Source organism: Phyllopteryx taeniolatus, chromosome 3 (assembly GCF_024500385.1).
Source record: "Phyllopteryx taeniolatus isolate TA_2022b chromosome 3, UOR_Ptae_1.2, whole genome shotgun sequence".
NCBI lineage: Eukaryota > Metazoa > Chordata > Actinopteri > Syngnathiformes > Syngnathidae > Phyllopteryx > Phyllopteryx taeniolatus.
This window is the reverse complement of record NC_084504.1, coordinates 29,448,919-29,467,529: the sequence shown is the minus strand read 5'-3', so window position 1 is coordinate 29,467,529 and position 18,611 is coordinate 29,448,919. Positions and strand designations below refer to the sequence as shown.

Sequence of the window (18,611 nt, the reverse complement as noted above, 5' to 3'; positions counted from 1 at the left end):
TAAACATAAGAAATGTACAGTGCAAGAAAGATCATTTAAAAGTGGATATTCTATTTTTTATTAACTTGGATTTAAAAACATTGACACTTGGTGTTGACTTGACTTCTGTTGGCAACTTATTCCATTTGTGTCCAGCATAATAGCTAAATGCTGCTTCACCCTGTTTGCGCTGGACTCTGTGCTCCACTATTTGACTTGAGTCTGTCGATCTCAGAGCCCTTCTGGGTTTATATTCCACTAGCATTTGTTTCATATATTCAGGACCTAATTCATTCAATAATTTACAGACCAATAGCAGAACTTTAAAGTCTATTCAAAAGCTGAATGGCAGCTAGTGTAGAGACTGTAGAATTGGAATAATATGTTCTGACCTTTTTGTTCTGGTCAGAACCCGAGCTGCAGCGTTCTGAATGAGTTGCAGGTGTTTAATGCTCTTTTGGGGGAGTCCAGTCAGAAGACCATTACAATAGTCAAGTGTACTTGAGATAAAAGCATGGATGAGCTTCTCCTGTTCTGCTTGGCACATGCAAGCCTCCACTTTGGGTATGTTCTTCAGCTGGTAGAAGGCTGTTTTAGTCATTTATTTGAGATGACTACTGTAAGTCAGGTCAGAATCTATCAGCAAACCAAGGTTTCGGACTTGGTCTTTGGTTTTTAAAGAGAGTGACTCCAGGTATTCATTAACAGCAAACCTCTTTTACTTACTGCCAAAAACAATGACCTTGTTTTTGTTGTGGTTTAATTGGAGGAAGTGTTGGTCCATCCAGTTATTTATTTGCTTTAGACAGTGACACAAAACCTCAATTGAACTGTGGTCATCTGGAGACACTGGTAGATATATATGTGTGTTATTTGCATAACTATGATAGTCAACATTAAGGTTCCGAAATTTTTGAACTAAGGGTAGCATATACACGGTGAACAGGAGGCGTCCAAGAACTGACCCTTGAGGGACTCCAAATGTCATTGCCATTCGATGAGATTGAAAACCTCCATTGGTTACGATACTAGATTTAGCTACAAAGTCAGCTAATTAAATTCTATTCATAAAATGATGTCACAATGGCCAAATACAATCAAAATTATTTTTCAATCTTACCTGTGAAAAGTAATTCCATGAGATCGAGCGCTGAATGTAAAACGGTTGCTACATCTCCGAGCATCAAATGAATGGCAACTTCACTTTTCCACATCCAATATGACGGCATCGTATAAGTTAATACAGCGCTCAAAGCTGTGTGTATATGTCTATGATATTCCGTTTTTTCGCCCCCAATGCTCCTCGTGGGTTATAAAAGCTTCGACTGCAATTTAACGAAGGAAGGTGGAGTTTAAACTTCCGGCCCCAAATCAGTGTTTTCAGAACAAAAGCACAAGCCGTTAAGTGCTGTCGATTGACCATGTAATTCCCATATGTGATCTTTTATTTTGAAATTAGGCTCTTGGTCGAGATCGCTCGCTTGACAAAAGCATGCATTTTTCGTTTCCATACAATAATTCATTCTCATCAGCTCAGCACTGGGCAGCCGGCTCGACTATGAGTGAGGAGAAAACGACAGTTTTGCTAACCTCGGATGTCCGAGTGCCCCCCGGGGTGACGGATGTGGGGAGACCCACATGGAGCGGGCGGCTGGAGTTCATTCTGGCCACGGTGGGCTACGCTGTCGGCCTGGGCAACGTCTGGAGGTTCCCTTACCTGTGCTACAGCAGCGGCGGAGGTTCAGTACGCTTGATGATACAAATTTACTGCATCGTTCATACAAAATTATTATTATTTATTTTTTGTACTCGAAAGTATCTGAACCTGATCGAGCCACAACGAGGATATGTTTCTTAATAACGTGTACCTGTACCTCAACAATAATAATCAAAATCCATTTGAGGTTTTCGGGCTTGACTTTGTTTTCATTCAACAAAATTCACCCGACCTTCGGGCTGTGTTTTAACAAACTGCTTATTTAAGTACAAAAATGACACCAAAGTGGACTCAAAACATGAAACCTAGAATGGTTGTATTTTTTTAATTAATTATTGGAAAAAATATTTCAGTCCTTGACTCAATAAAGCTGATATAGTGCGTTTTGGCCAAATGCATACATTATTATCTAAAAAAAAAAAAAAAAAAAAGAGCGGGACTTCAAGTCAACAGGCTTCAACATGCATTGCGTAAGACAGCTTCACACTATTTATGGTAGTCGTTCCTGACTACCATAAATAGTGATACCATAATACCATAAATATCAGCCGTCATATTTTGTTCTTCTGTCCATTCCCCCTGTTTCAGGAGCTTTTTTGGTCCCCTATCTCATCATGTTATTCTCGTGTGGCATCCCGCTGCTTCTCATGGAGTTTGCCATTGGCCAGTTCACCCATCTCGGGCCAGTGCACGCCCTTGCCAAAGTCTGCCCTCTGTTAAAAGGTAAGTTACTCATTGGATGGACTTTCAGTCCTTCAGTTCAGCCTTCTTACGACATGGACATTTTTCTCTGTTAAAATTCATCCATCCGTTTACTTCTCTGCTTATCCTGTGAGCCCAGTCCATTGCTGTCAAAGAGAACCTTATTAGGAGGTGACAGCAATGGATTGTGTTTCACCAAGTGTCATGTTCTGTCATTGACCAGTGCTGTATGTTCCGAAAGTTGCTGCAACTCATCTACTATGTCTCTGTTGGAGCGATGTACTGTTGCCTTTGAATGTGTCTATCTATCTATAGTCTTTAAAGAAGTGTACTGAGAATGGTGTGCTTGTTTATATTTAGATGGCTATTTGGCATGTTGCTCATTTAATTTGGCTTCAACTACACTCGCGTTTAAGTTATTTGTTCATGTTGATGACATCATTCTGCAACTTATGTGGCATACATTACCAAGTAATGCTTTTTTTTTCCTACTGTGGATAAGTGACATTTTGGCCACTTGACAGCTGCTGAAAGTAACTAAAGAGTTACTTTTTTTTCTAACTTAGCTACTTTTGAAATCAAGTAATCAGTAAAGTAACCAAGTTACTTTTTCAAGGTAACTGTGGCAACACTGTTTGTAACAATGTTGCTCATAGGAAAACAATTATAACATCTTCATTAGCTGTACACATTTAATGATGTCTTACTGCTTTTAGTTTGTTAGGTTTTTCTATCTGAATCCAACTCTGCTGTCCTTCTTTTGGAAAATGCAGCAAAAAAGCTACAAAACAGCAAAAAAAAAACAAAAAAAAAACCACTTGAATTTGTACACAGTTTTTATTATTTGCATTTTGAAAAAGTTTGACAGACAGGCGATTTAAAAAAAATAAAAATTCCACATTCACAAGGAGCTGCAAAAAACAGAAGTTGAGTTTTTGGCTGTAATGTGTCTCACTTGGTCACGGTACAATTTACTTGAGAATTGCTACTGAAGTTAAGAGTTTGCAGTTTTTAAATTGCCAACAACGTGTGAATGTAGCCTCACTTCAAAAAATGTGATCTATTGAGAAATTTGAGCTATTGCATTTACATAGGACCTTTAAAGGGGACATACATTGAGAAAAATACTTTACAATGTTGGGCGCCTGGATGTAAAATGTGTCTTTAACTAAGCTGCTCTGCACTCCTGTTTCTCAACCAATAAGATTTTGTGATATTAGTAAAAGGAGATTGTGTTTGTCTGTTGTTGTGACTTACGGTGGATAAAGATCAGGTTACGTTTGATGACCAGTGTACTGTGTAAAGATAATTCCATAGGCTTCCAATATGTTTTCTTGCGACTGTAAATGTATGTATGCCACGTCATGTAAAAAAAAAAAAAATATATATATATATATCAATAATATATTCAGAATCTATTCAAAACAATCTACCCATCCAGTCTTAAATTTTGACTACCTGAAAATATATTGTGGTCACACACTCCAGGAGCGTGCGGCATTTTTTTACCCACAAGAGGGTGCAAATAAAATTGAAACATTGTAGGGCATACAAGCGTGATCCTTTGAATCACTCAGCTGGTACAAGTTCACCCATAGCGAGTAGCAAGCAGTTGTTCCTTGTTGAAACAAAATCCTCACCGAACATGCTGAAAGCAACTGATTAGTCCATACATGCAAACAAAGTTTACATCATTTGTGAACAGTAATTACATCAGAATTTAGTGTTGGCATTGTGGAAAAACCTTGTTTGGTAAAGGAGTGAGAAAAACAAGAGTTTATCCATTGTCACTTAAACTGACTCATCCGTCCAATCACTGTTTATGATAATGTTCTCTTTAAATGACAGCCACAGTGTTTTTCTTTTGTTGTTTTTTTTTTGCTTTCTTGAATTGATTTCTAGTTTCCTTGAATCAAGTCCTTTTATTTCCTGTATATAATCGATTGTTCTATCATGTTGATGGATGAGAACTTGCTTGGCTAAAGGTAATTTCACAGAGGTTATTGACCTCAACTTGATTGAAGAAATAATACACGTCAAGTTCCAGATGCATAATAGTAAATGCAAGCATCTCCCAATTTTACGGCGGCATGCGCCGACTTGTAAAAAGCGTTGTGATTTATTGAATGTTGTTAAAAGAAAAGGTGATGTAACACAGTGGTAAACATGAGCCTGTCGCAGCTTTTTTGGAACGTGTTGCAGCCATAAAAGGATTATTTGCTAAAAACAATCAGGTTGATCAGTTTGAACATTAAATATCTTGTCTTTGTAGTGTATTCAATTAAATATAGGTTGAACATGATTTGCAAATCATTGTATTCTTGTTTTTTATTCATGTTTATCACAACGTCCCAACTTCATTGGAATTGGGGTGATATAATCACACAAGAGCTCAACCATCAACAACTTGTCAAAAGTCCTTGAACTTGAATGATGTTGTCTTTATTATTCTAACTGATTTTTCTCCATAGTTTCTCTTTAAAGACAAAGATTATCTACCCGATCAAAACATGGGCCCCTCACTTGTTTAATCACTCCTTTCTCCCAAGTTAATGCTCTTTGCTAAACAGAGGCCAGAAAACAGGTAGTTTTTTCCTCTACACTCTTTTGAATGATTTCCACATGAAACTGTGCATTTTGCCATGTTGACGAGTGATTTCAATGGTAATTCTTGAATCAGTACCCACACTTATGTTTAATTAATTACAGGAGGCAATAGCATAGCACGTCAGTGTTCCCACCTTTGCCACCTGAGCGATATGTCTCACTCTCTGAGGTAATAAACTGACAAAGAGAAGTGCAACAGCGAGTGCATGGACTTGACTTGACTTGCAACTGTGATTTGGGTTGATGCACTGGTTTATATATATATATATATATATATATATATATATATATATATATATAAAATCAGTCCAAGATAAATAATTTCAAAACCTTTTCCACCAATAATGTAACGTAGAACCTGTACAGCTCAATTTAAAAACGGAATTATCTTCAACATGGGAAGTAAAAATGAGATCATTTGGTTGCGCAAGAATGCAAGTATATGTTTACAGTCGCGGAAGAGCACAATAGGCTCAGAGTCACGTCTGAGCACAAGTCTGTCTGACAAACTCAAACAAATAGATCACGCAAGCAAGCAATAACAGATGGATACAATTAAAAGTAGCAAGCGGAACGTAGCTCGATGTAACGGTAAAAAGCAGTGTATCTTCTGAACAAAAATCTTCAGGAGTAAAAAAAGTAGGTTGCATTGAAACTACTCTGACAAGTAAAATGTATCCAATGTAGACGTTTTATTTCCACTGTACGTTAGCGATATATTTGGCTTCAGCTGACAACTTTGGGCAACTGTTACGGTACCGTCTCTCACAGTGATCTTTCGCCGCAGGTGTTGGCCTCGGCACAGTGGTTATCTCCTACGTCTTCTGCACCTACTACAATGTGCTCATGAGCTGGGCCCTTTTCTACTTGTTCAACTCCTTTGGAGCATCACCTCCTTGGAAGTCTTGCAATAACAGCTGGAATGTCTTTGAGACCTGTTCCAGTGGTTTCCCGGGCAACGCCACAGATCAGCAGTCGGCCAGCCAACAGTTCTTTGAGTGAGTCACGTTAATTGCATTTTCATTTGTTTTGACAAGTTACCTATGGCGCAATTCCCCCCCCCCCAACACACATTTTGTTATGCCATCCATCCATCCATTTTCTTTACCGCTTCTCCTCACTAGGGTCGCGGGCGTGCTGGAGCCTATCCCAGCCGTGATCGGGCAGGAGGCGGGGTACACCCTGTGAACTGGTTGCCAGCCAATTGCAAACATTTTCTTATGTCACAGCCTTATTCCAAAATGCAATACTTTGTTGATACACATTTGACAGTCGTCAAACCTTTTTGAACCTCCTGCCACAAGTTTTGCAAATTTATATTCACAATCCAGCTCAAATTCCATTGAGTTGGATGGGGGTGTGTCAGTGCACATCCATATTCTGTGCACTGGGTTAGGGGTTAGGGTTAGGGTAACCCTAACCCTAACCCTTCCATTATTCTTGCATTAACGTCAAAGTCTTCAATCTTTGCTTCATCAGACCAGACAATTTCTTTTTCTGTCATGGTGGGAGAATCCTTCAACTTTGAGCCAATTCCGGTCGGGCTGTCATGCGCCTTGTGCTAAGGAGTGGCTTCTTCAAGGCCACGCTACCAGACAGGCCTATTTAGTAGATCGCTGCAAAAATGATTGCCCCTGCTGGAAGGTTCTCTGTTTTCCACAGAGGAATGCAGAAGGTCTGACAGCGTGACCATTGGGTTCTAAGTCCCTTCTCCACCAATTGCTCAGTTTAGATGGATGGCCAACTTTCGGAAGATTCATTTATGGATGATGAAGGCCGTTGTGCTCATTACGACATTCAAATGTCTCTATACCTTTCCCAATCCCATCTCAGAGGTCTACAGATTATGACTTTATTCCACGTGTTGGTTTTTGCTTCGACGTGTACTGCCAACTGATTCTTTGTTTTTCATTTTTAATACATTTTCAGTTATAGGGTGTTGTGTGCACAGTTTTGAAGAAAATGTAATTCATTTTGGACTGAGGCTGTAACATTGAATCTGGAAAATGTGAAGCACTACGAATTCTGCTTTACACACGTATAAAGTGACATACCTACACCACAAAAAGACCTCATTCCATACTCCCTAAAGTCAAAAAAGTACATTGTTATAATGGCGGCTGGTGGAGTTTACCCAAGGTCAGGCGGATGATGGATGAATGTGTGTGCGCAGGGCACTTATAAGCAAACAAACATTCGCACTCACCTTCATACCCACGGGACAATTAAGAGTCTTCAATTCTTCAAAAAAAAGACAGCTAATAGCAAGTTTGCAACCAATGCTTGACTGACTTACAGAGAAAGTCCATCAGCAATAATCAGATGTGACGTCAGCGCCATGGTGGGAGGGTGAATTCCTCCGTGGGCGCTGAAAATCAACACCCTACCTTACTTACCAAACTTAGAACGAGAGTCAATGGGGAAAGGTTTTTTTTCTGTTTTCTATACCGCTTAAATATATTTTAGATTTCTTTTTGTTTAATTCAAGGTGACTCGGCTGAGCGGTCGCACCTTCTATTGTCCAGCCGCCACCGGTTGTAACCGGACTTCTTTTTGACCTCAAAACCTTGGAGCGTAATAATCTGCTTCCTGGGATATGTTTTCGCGGATAGACAATAACGGGCTCCTCCCACTCTTCCCGTTGTTATGGTCCATGTTCAAGAAGAATGACTCATTTGTATTTTTTCAGTCACAGGCTTCTGGAGAAAACAAGTGGCATTGAAGATGTTGGTGGTCTTCAGTGGGAACTCTTCGGCTGTCTCTTGCTCGCCTGGATCGTTGTGTATTTATGCATTTTTAAAGGAGTCAAATCAACTGGCAAGGTTAGAAACAGGATGCGAAACATCAATCTGCCTCATTGTTTAGAAGTTCAAAGAAATGTTATTCTCAGAAGCAGTGACAAATTTTTTTTAGCAGAGTCACTTTATTGATGCATTCCCCACTGCTCCCATCCTGCAGGTTGTTTATTTCACGGCTATATTTCCATACTTCATCTTGTTCGCCCTGCTCATCAACAATATGCAGCTACCTGGTGCGAAGGAGGGTATCCTGTACTTTGTGACGCCTGTCTGGAGCAAACTTTTCTCAGTGAAGGTGAACTATTCTGTCAGTAAATTTGACTGCGTCATTAAAACGCTTTAAATTGTTTTCTGACTTTCTGTCTGTAACTTGGCTGTGTGTGCAAATCATTTCCCAAAGAAGAATAAAAAGGTTACGCTAATCTCTAGCCGCAAGTGGAACAGTCAGTATATTCTAATAATAATAGTATATTAGTTTTTTCCATCTGTTAAATTTGTTTTCCATCGGCTCACACACACAGGTTTGGGTTAATGCAGCAGCCCAAGTGTTCAATTCCTTGGGAGTCGCCTTTGGTTCCATGATTTCGATGGCGAGTTACAACAAGTTCGACAATAACATCGTGAGGTAACGTAAAACCTAATTAGTTGTAACCATTTGGTTTGACTTCTTCCAATCTAAATGAGGTATTGTGTATTCTCTGCTTGAGCGTGAGTTGTGTTTTCTGTTTTTAATACAGTTCGAACACACTGAGGTCTTTCTACTCCTCTTTACTTGCAGAGATGCTTTGATCGTATCGTTCATCAACTGCTTCACAAGCATTCTGGCCGGCTTTGTGATCTTCTCAGCTATTGGCTACATGGCTCACGTACATAATCTCCCGGTGGACAACATATCAACAGACGGTAGGCATAAAGGATACGTTTCCGAAAGCCATCAACACATGAAAGTCCGTTTTTCTGTCTTCATTGGTGGTGTCGGCTTAATTTTATGATTTTGTTGAAATGATGAAATTGTGCCTTTAGCACAGTCCGTTTGGAAAAAAAAATGGCTATAGATCTCGAAGAGTCAACAAATTATATTATTCTATTTATAATTCTACAAAAATATATATTTACACCCCCACTTTACAGTACGTCACAGACGGAAGCTTAAAGAGATAAACATCGTTACACAATTGAAATATTTAAAGGCATAAATAGTTAAATGCCTCACATTTGTATTTCTAATACAAACAAAAAGTAGCCAAACTGTATTTGATTGTATTTGTCTTTTTTTTTTTTTTTTTTTTTCCATTTGTATTTTTAGGTCCTGGGCTCGTGTTTGTTGTGTACCCCGAAACCCTCTCAACCATGCCCGCCTTTCAGCTGTGGGCACCTTTCTTCTTCTTTATGCTGCTCTGTCTCGGTCTGGACAGCCAGGTAAGTGCTCACAACGATAATCAGGCATGTGTTTAACATTGTCACTCAAGGATAAAGACCCCCCCCCCCCCCCCCACCAGAAAGTAACACAATGAATGTTTCTTCTCTGCTGCAGTTTGCCACAGTTGAGGTGGCTTTGACATTCATAAAAGATGAATTTAGAGCCCAAGTTCTGCGTTTTCTCAAGAGGGAAGAGCTGCTGGCGCTGATCGTCTGCGTTGTCGGCTTTGTTCTTGGACTTCCACATGTTACGAAGGTAAATGAAGTGTCGGAACCGTGCCGTTCGCCGGATTTCGGATCTCCTTGACTGTTCTGCTACAAATGTACCACTGGTGACACTTTTCTCAGGGAGGTATATACGTGTTTCAGCTGATGGACCACTACACTGCTGTGGTGTCCCTCATGTTCTTGGCTTTCTTTGAGGTTATAGCAGTCTGCTGGTTCTTTGGTAAGATCCTCATTTACAGCGCTGTACGGTGAATGTTAAATCGTAGGACTGTTGCGGGAGCTGCGTTAAACCGACAAGCTGTCGGCACACAGTTTGGAATACAGATTTCTTGGTTTGCGAATGATCACATTGGAACTTGTCAAATTCCATTAGGGGTCCGCCGCATCTCATATATGATCAAGAAGATGCTAGGAAAGCCTGTGAACATCTACTTTCGCATCTGCTGGTACATCCTCTGCCCTTTGCTGGTGTTGGTGAGGTTCTCCTTAAACACGATGACATTCTTTACAATATGTATGAATACGTATTGTGTTGTATGTATTCTTATGGCTATCTATCAAACCAACGTACCTGTACATAATAATAATGCTTAATATGGTCCCCTGCTGTTTTCCATCCGTAGTGCATACTGGTCTCCAGTATTATCCAATACGCTCCTGCTCAGTATGGCACGTATAAGTACCCATTGTGGGCCGAATGGGTGGGCTGGGTCATCTCACTGGTCTCTCTGATATGGATTCCCATTGGAGCCATACAAGAGATCTACAACAACAAAGGCTCATTTCTCTCGGTGAGTATGCGACTGATGTATGGGATCATCATGGGGGGGGGGGAACATTGCAAAAAATAGTTGTGCACCCTTTTCTGATTGTTGTCTCTTTTCAGTGCAAGCAAACTCGCTAAACTCACTCAGGAACCCTCTCGCTGATATGTTTTCGCTAAAACCTTCTTTTCAGCAGCTTATATCCATTTTTATGTCTATACATCCGCAACGGCCACAATAATAAGTGTAATGGGAATTTGACTATTTCCTGTGTTATTTGCTTACTTACATCAGATCAGCATCATTCATTATTGTCTTCATTGTGTTTTCCCCCCTTCATAGTGTTTTAATAATATTGACATTCTTACACTCAGGCCCACAACGTCACATACTGTTTTTCCCCCCCACCATATTAGGAACTGCTCTGTACATACACAAAAAAAGTGAAAGTGTTGTGACTTCAGTGGGACTGTATCTGGATCTCACTGATGTGGTGTTTCCCCCCCCCCCCCCCTTCGGTCCTGACAACAAAAGACAAACTCGTTTTATTTCTCATTGCAGAAATTCCATTCAATTTAGCACACCGCCTGCCCATTTTAGTGAGATCCAACATGAGCCCTATCAATAAGTCGGCCTTTACAAAATAATAATAAATATGCTATGTGCCCTGCGATTGGCTGGCGAGCGGTTCAGGGTGTACCCCGCCTCCTGCCCGAAGATAGCTGGGATAGGCTCCAGCACGCCCGCGACCCCTGTGAGGAGAAGCGGTAAAGAAAATGGATATTTATTTGTGTGGTTGTAATTTGCGGTGGCGTAGAACTGCGCTGCATCATTTTGGTAGCTGTTTCTAATAATTTGATGACATGAATGAACATAACAAATATGTTGTTGTGTTACTACATCTCTAGCTAGCTATGCGTAACTTACCTCCGCAAGCCTTTATACAAAGCTTTGTAGAGGGCTGGCCCATAGGTCAAGAAAGAACTCATGCAAGTTTGGCGTTTCTTACAGACTGGGCAATTTTTTCAATATTTTTTTTTTGCCTTTCATCACTTTTTTTGGCAATGGCAGCCACTTTGTAATGTGCATCAGCGCCACCTACAGAGCTGAAGTGCAACAGTTACACCTGGCTTGTCCTCATTGTACATTGTGCATTCTAGTTGAACTTGCAAATAGGAATGTATAAGAAATTATGGAGCGATCATCTGCAACCCCGGATGTTAAGTTATCATTGTTAAGGCAGCATTTTTTGAACGCAGCTCTTGTATTGGCCATCCTGTGTGGGATTTCTTCCGGTGCTCCTCCCCACGCTTACAAAATCTAAAACCAAGTTAGGTGAATTGAAGGGACTTCATTATCTTAAATCTATTCGGGGCTGTGAGATTTGCTGGTGATCGGTTCAGTGCGTACGCAACCTCTCGCCACAGGTCAGCTGGGATAGGCTCCAGCTCAAGCAGTTTAGAAAACGGATGGATGGATGGATAGAACGTGTAGGTGCATCTAATGTTGTAATCGGGTAGCAATGTAAGCGCTTGAGCTCTAGCAGCATTTTCAATATTGGTTTTAAATCTTCTCCTTTCGACTTTTCAGAGGCTGAAAACAGCTGTGACTTCTACAGTAGAGCTGACTGTTGAGGATCCCCTGGCTGAATAAATGAGCAGTAGCGCACCTTAACACAACACTTTGATATGTTGTTTTAATGAAAATGCTATGTACAATGGAAGAAAAAAAACAACTGAACTGCGACGCCATCTCATTACAACGGTGCATACAATACATCTGGTTTATTACAAGTATTATATAATCAGCCCAAGTTTTTAACTCCTCACTCATTCTGAAATGTGTAACTTGGCACGTCAAAGTAGATGTGTTAGAGCCTTTGTTTGGAAAGCCAGATTGTGTTACTGAGCCTGAAGAGAAACTGAGTGCTTACTCAGAGCACCAGTGACAACACCGGTGTTAGCACCAAACCTTAAGCCTTCGGCTCGAAAGCAAAAATAAATGTCAGGAAAAGCCGACGAGAACAGCCAAACTTTAGGCTTAATCAGAGGCACTTTATATAGTGACAGGTGTTTGCTAACTCCCATTGAACATGAGTTTGAATGTGATTGGTTAGTTCAAAGCACTAGGTCTTTAGTTATAACCGGGTGTGCACACTTGTGCAACCGCATTATCTCCGTTGTTTGTTTTTACTTCCCCTCTAAACATTTCTTTTATAATTTGACGTATTCAGGGTAGGTCACATTAAGGGGTAAAGTTTCAAAATGATTTATCTTGGTGATGTAATTTTTTATTTTATTATTTTTTTATATCACAAAAATCTGGCATTTGAACGGCGGTAAGTACACGTATCTTCACTGTGTGTGTGTAACATTATGTCCTGAAGACGACATGTGCAATTGTGCTTATAAGTTTGCATAACAGAATTTATGAAATATTGGCAATTTTGGGGAAAACGACTGCTGACTGAACTTGGACCATTTCATTATTTTCTTTATTGCTATGTTTTGCCAAATGATTGTGTTATACTGGAAAGCCTTCTAGTTTATAATAGCTACGTAGTTTAATTGAAATCCCCTTAAAAATGAAATCAATGTCTTTTGTAAACTTACGAGCACAACTGTAAGTGTTGGTCAAGGAAGTACTTGAATTGTGACAAATTGCACTATTGTCCCCACCAAATCCAAAAGTGATATCTTCTTACATGATCAATACTCCCATGTTGTCTCTCGTCATTTGTTTTTGCTTTAAATCCCTATAATCATAGACCAAGTGAATGGGCATTGCCATTTTCATGATTATATTTTTTAAATATTTTTTTTTTATATTTAGATTTCGTGGTTTTATTTTTGCAATATTGTACATTATTTATACCATTGTTGATTTAAGGGATTTTTAAGGTTTGGGTCCATATCGTAGGTACTATATATGGTTTATGGCACATAAGTAACTAATATTACCAGCAGAGGGTGCTGTAGTACAACCATTGCCTTATTGCACGCGCCGTGATCGTGTGCAACGCATACATACATGCCTTTTAATAAAACGTATTCCATTTCCATTTCCACATTGACCTTGCTATGCAGATTCCATTTTACGCAACCTAGTCTATTCAATCATTTATTTTGTATTGTATTTCATACCACCATTCCTAATATCATACTGAAGTTGATGTACGCTGTCATCTTCGTCAATAAAAAGTAAAAAAAAAAAAAAAGTTTCTCTCATGCCATTTGTATCCTTGCCCGTGGGCGTCACTTGGTGGCAGTATAGCAGCAGAATACAACTGTGCAAAATAGAGTTGGTCTCTGAATGTGTGTGCGTGTGTCTTTTGAGACACACATTTATGAAATACTGTGCTGGGCAAGCACACACGTTGCACACACACTCAATAGAGTAACTCAATTTGGGTTTTTGAGGAAAACACCACTGGCACATAACTATTGAGAATCAGTTGGTATGCATTGTAGGAGTGCGAGTGGATGATTTCACTGCTTTGCCTGTGTGGTCAGAGTGGACGACCCAGCTGGGGCAACGAAAGGAGAGCAGGGACAAACGTGAATGCGACGCTCATGAGGTTTGAAAGTGAATTAGGTGAATTGTCATAGGGGAGTGCAGCGCCCTTAGCTGCAGAGCTGCATGTTAATCAATAGTCCCTTCCTGTTTGGCTCACGGCAGAACGTATCATGGCCTCTAAATCAGAGCATGGAGCACTGTGAGATCAATAGTCATAGACAGCGCAGGCCAGGAGGCAGTAAATAAATGGTTATGCATGGCAGAGGGAAAGTGATTGTGAGTCTGAATGGGCAATTGAAGGGCTTGCATAGCCGTATGGGTCACTGACTTACTCCTGCTACGGCGGGAAAATGTTCCGTTTGTTTATTTGTCCTTTTAATACCCCGTGAAGAAGACAAAGAGAACGTTATCGCTTTTCATTAACGCAGGCGTTGCGTGCTCGCGCGTGTGCGTACGTGGGCAAATATTATTGCGAGTTTCAAGTCACGGCTTTGGTGCCGCAAATAATACGGAGAAGCGATTCTGTTTGGCGCACGTTGAGTCCATCACGACGACCCCTCTGCAGCACTTTGTCAACTAGGGAACAGAAAATTATTCTTTTTTTTCTCTTAATATCTCATGAGGATGTATGAGACTTGGCCCAACCCATTTACATGTGCTTTGTGTTCGACCGTGTCCCTCGATGAGTCCTGTGGGGGATGCTCCAGCAGTATGGGGCACCACATCCCCTAATACGGGCTGTTCGGTCGCTGTACGACCGGTGTCAGCTTGGTCTGCATTGCTTGGTAGTAAATTTAATGGACACGCTTTCCAGGCGCGGCCCGAGGCGTTGAAGGGGTCCGGTTCGGTGGGCTCAGTCATACGTCTCTGCTTTATGGCAGCCGACGTGGTTGTATTGGCTTCATCAAGCCGCAATCTTCAACTCTGGCAGCCCGAGTGTGAAGCTGTTGGGACGAGAATCAACACTTCCAAATCAGAGGCCGTGGTCCTCAGTCAGAAAAGCTCCGTCAGAGTCGAGCTGCTGCTTCAGTGAGACTCAGTCCCATGTTTTGCTGTTTTAACATTCGTTGTGTCCGTTTCACAGAAAAAAAACTCACTTGGAGTTTAAGGCAAGCATGCTTTTGTCTCGCATTTGCGGAACTGTGTGAGCAAGTCTTCTCCTTGTTTCCTCCAAATTATGTTAGACTTAGTCTCCCGTTTCGGAACAGTTAGAGAGTGAGAACAGATGGGATACGTCAAATGGTGTGTTTAAGCGTGTACGTTGAAATATGTATGGGAAGGGCAAAACTGTATTTGAAAAAATGTCTATCGCAGATTTGCGCAGGTGCGTCTGGAATGTATGTAATGTAAATCGAATAAATATTTCCAGACGTTTTGAGTTTGTGACGCAATAGTTGACACAAATGTAAAAAAAAAAAAAAAAAAAAAAAAAAAAAAAAAAGGTTTCAATGGCAAACAGCTGCACTGCTCCAATTGTATGATTTCTGTTACACGTTTTAATATACAACAGTGTAAATTCTAAGGTCAAACACAATCCATTCTGGGATGCTGGATAAATAATCACACAAATTGTAAATTTTTTTTTTTTTTAGGACCTGTAAAAAAGCAATTTAAAAGGGAAACATATCCAAACACTGCCCTTGGTAACAAGTGTCGACGCGTTTGGTGACATTGGAGTCCAACTGCTTTGAATGTAATCCTGCTTGCTTTACTTGCAGAAGATGGTCCTTTCTCATGTTCTTCTCCGAGCGCGCCTTGTTGAGCTTGGCCCCTCCTTTTGACATACAGTTAAGCGTTGCCGAGCTCTCATGAGATCTGCTGAAGTCTTAAGTGACGTCATGTGTGACGGCGGTTTTAAATTGCACAACTTGAGGGGTATTCAACTGTGGACGTTCCGCTATAGTCGTAAAACGACTCGAGCTGTAACGGTGTCGATTTCTCAAAATGATGGTGAAGATAACTGGGAAAGACAAATTATTGGACTGTTGTAAAAGAAGAGCTTAACCGTAAGGAGAAAACAGAACAATGAAAAAAAAAAAATAAACAGCGTGCCAATCTTGGTAAACATTTGCATAGATTACCTGAAAATCCTTGTGGGCCAACGATACTGATCATCTTGTTATGAGGTGTCACACAGTAATGAGTCAGCAAGAAAACATCAAATCAACCTTTTAGTATTTTATTTTTTTTTTTTTTTATGCACGTGACACATTAACATATTAGTAAACACAGTTCATACTGGATTATTCAGTCAAAGGCGTGTCTATTTTTTATTTTTTTCCCCCCTTGTATAATGTCACTTCTGTGATAAATGCATAATCTTGTTTCCCTGGGGTTGCTGACTGTCTTGAAGCACATGTTCACTGTGCAGACAATCTGTAAGATGAATCTGTTGTTGTTAACTGCATGTGCAATGTTCCTCATAGACTTTCTGTCTTTATCTGTGCTTTATCTGATGATGCGGTCTTCAGGGCGGAATTGATACATTGCCCCGGTTCTGCTGCATGACACTAACCTATGGACAGGCAAACAGCAGATCAGATGGTTGTATTTGCATTGCAAAGGGGAACGTGAAAGCCAATAAATCAGCCCATATTGTGTGCCAGTGAAAACATTTAACATGATTGTCTTTTATATGAACTACATACAGGATTGTCCTTTATATTGACTACATACAAGATTTGACTGGAATGTCTGGGTAAACACATCTATTTACTTGTGCTTTTCACTTCGGTGGAATGCTAATGAGCATGTCTTGCTCACAATTCATATGCAGATGAGCACTTTTGATGCTGGGATGCTACAGTGTGCTCTTGCCGCACGCTTGCCTTTGTTTAAGAAGGATTCTTTGGAGCTTGCTTTAAGGCTGCCGGGGATGTCGGTCCCTAACACGTCCTCCTGGTAATGAGACTTCAGCTCGAAGCATCACTTAGCCTCTCTCCCGAATGTAGTAATATGCTAAAGGTGTGTCAGTGCACACATGGCCAGTTAATATGATGGCACAAAGGTTTCTTTGGAGTCTTGCAACCTGAGTGGAAGCTAATTATGAATTGATTGAAGTTGGAGCAATCATCTCAGTGTAAAATGTGTTTCATGTAGACATTTTGTTTTTCAATCTTCGGCAAATATTATCTCAGGGTGGATTATTTATGTACACACAGATGCTGGAGATGCAGTGTGAGCGCGAAAGCTGCCATAACTGAGCAGAGCTGAGGGCTGAATATGAGATTTTGGAGTCGTGTGGCGATATCCAAGGAGAAGCACATTTGCATGAACCCTGCGGATAACAAAAAAGCTTTCCAAAAAAATGACCTCTGTATTGTGTGAACGTCTTTATATCTGAATCCTGGAAAATGAGAAAAGGCAAAATAAGAAAAAGGCAGCTTTGGCGCTCTTTATTTTGTGAAACGGCCTATGCAGAATCATATTGCGTCCTAGATTAGGTTGGGATTGATCAGTGATGTAAGTGTAGGTGTGCAGACGTATGTTCACTGCATAGCCTAAATCTCTGGATTTTGGAGTGAGCCGATTCTGCTTGAAGAATTTTTAATGAGGTTGCACAGAAATAGCAATATGTTATGTCTGCTCTCATAAAGAATGTAAGAAATTGAATTTGACCCCGAGGATGATAAATCTTCTGCATCTTTTTGTCTTTCACACCCATTTACACCTTTGTTGGGTGTGCGGATGCTTCCATTGGTGCCCAAATCATATTTGAAATCGATTTCTGTTGATCTGTACTTAAGGTGGCAGTTTTCTCCTAGAAAGAACTTGTGCCCCTGTTGACTGAAGATCTTTTTATTTCACATTATTTCCTGGACAGTATGTAGCACACATATTGAGATTTGATTCCCTTCTTACAGTACAGAAACAAAAACTGTACAATACATTGTACGGGCGCAATGCGTTAATTCGATATATCTAAAATGCAACTGCTGAAGCCTCTGGTTTAATCTAATTCATTTGTGCTTATTTAGTCTTTTATTGAAATGTTCAAAGGGACCTGGGTTATCTGAGAGCATGAGTATTATCACCAAGTCAGTTTTCACAAGTTGCGTCTACTGTATGTGCAAGCCTTGTATAGAACCTGTGCAACATCTCAACGTTAAGCTGAATCCTGTTGATCCACACTGAATGTAATTGTATTTGAACGGAGTCAACATTGACGAAACACCAAAGCTGACTATTGCTTCCGTTCAAGGTCATCTGAGGTAATTTATGGTGACTGGCAGGATAAAACAGACGTGAAGGAGTATGTCACTGAGACAAATTGTATGAGAAAGTGGGTCAACTCTCCTGGGTATGCTCAGCGGAGAACAGTGTCACTACAGAGGTCCAATTTGACAGCTGCGTAGAAATCTATATTATTTCATTCTGTTTAAAAAAATAAGTACTCATGCAAACCGGAGCCTGATGTGATGCAGGATTTTGTCCCCAAGGCTCCAGTTTACCACATTGTCCCAACATGTCCCAGTTTAAAATCTCGAAAAATTGCGTTGACAAATTAAATGCGGACAATTATTCACCCAAATTTCCCCTTACTGTTTGTGTATGGGGTTCGAGTTTACACGTGGGTGTGTGGGAGCTTGCGAAAGTCTTTCACTGATGTATTATTAGCACCGCAGGGTTGGTGTTGTTGGCAGTGCTTTAAAAACAATTTGATACCCTGCAATTTCCTGATGACACAAACCCCAATTACCAGATTGAGTTTTTTTCCTCTCCTGCTCCTGCTCAGTAATAAACCAACACTTCAGCGAGCACACAAAATAAGTCCTTTTGCTGTTACACGCATGGGAATAGCAAATGCATTCAGTATATTGGTTTTGGGTATAAAAAAGTATCGGAACAATTTGTTTTCCTAAAACAAGAGAAAATACATTT

The 18,611-nt window shown here is 40.4% G+C and overlaps 1 protein-coding gene across 2 annotated transcripts; it reads left to right on the top strand.

Moving 5' to 3' along the window:
- The first annotated feature begins 1,116 nt into the window (after window positions 1-1,116).
- si:ch211-225b11.1 (uncharacterized protein LOC561694 homolog) lies at window positions 1,117-13,287 on the top strand. 2 transcript variants are annotated; one of them, XM_061768395.1, is made up of 13 exons: window positions 1,117-1,718; window positions 2,285-2,419; window positions 5,793-6,003; window positions 7,695-7,827; window positions 7,964-8,098; window positions 8,325-8,428; window positions 8,582-8,706; window positions 9,110-9,222; window positions 9,338-9,478; window positions 9,592-9,670; window positions 9,824-9,924; window positions 10,074-10,241; window positions 11,805-13,287. In XM_061768395.1, the coding sequence occupies exons 1-13, from the start codon at window positions 1,472-1,474 to the stop codon at window positions 11,865-11,867; spliced, it is 1,755 nt and encodes a 584-aa protein (XP_061624379.1). In that variant the 5' UTR covers window positions 1,117-1,471; the 3' UTR covers window positions 11,868-13,287. The 2 variants fall into 2 exon arrangements, with proteins under 2 accessions (XP_061624379.1, XP_061624377.1); XM_061768393.1 differs by having other exon boundaries at window positions 1,118-1,718; window positions 9,571-9,670.
- The last annotated feature ends 5,324 nt before the right edge of the window (window positions 13,288-18,611 follow it).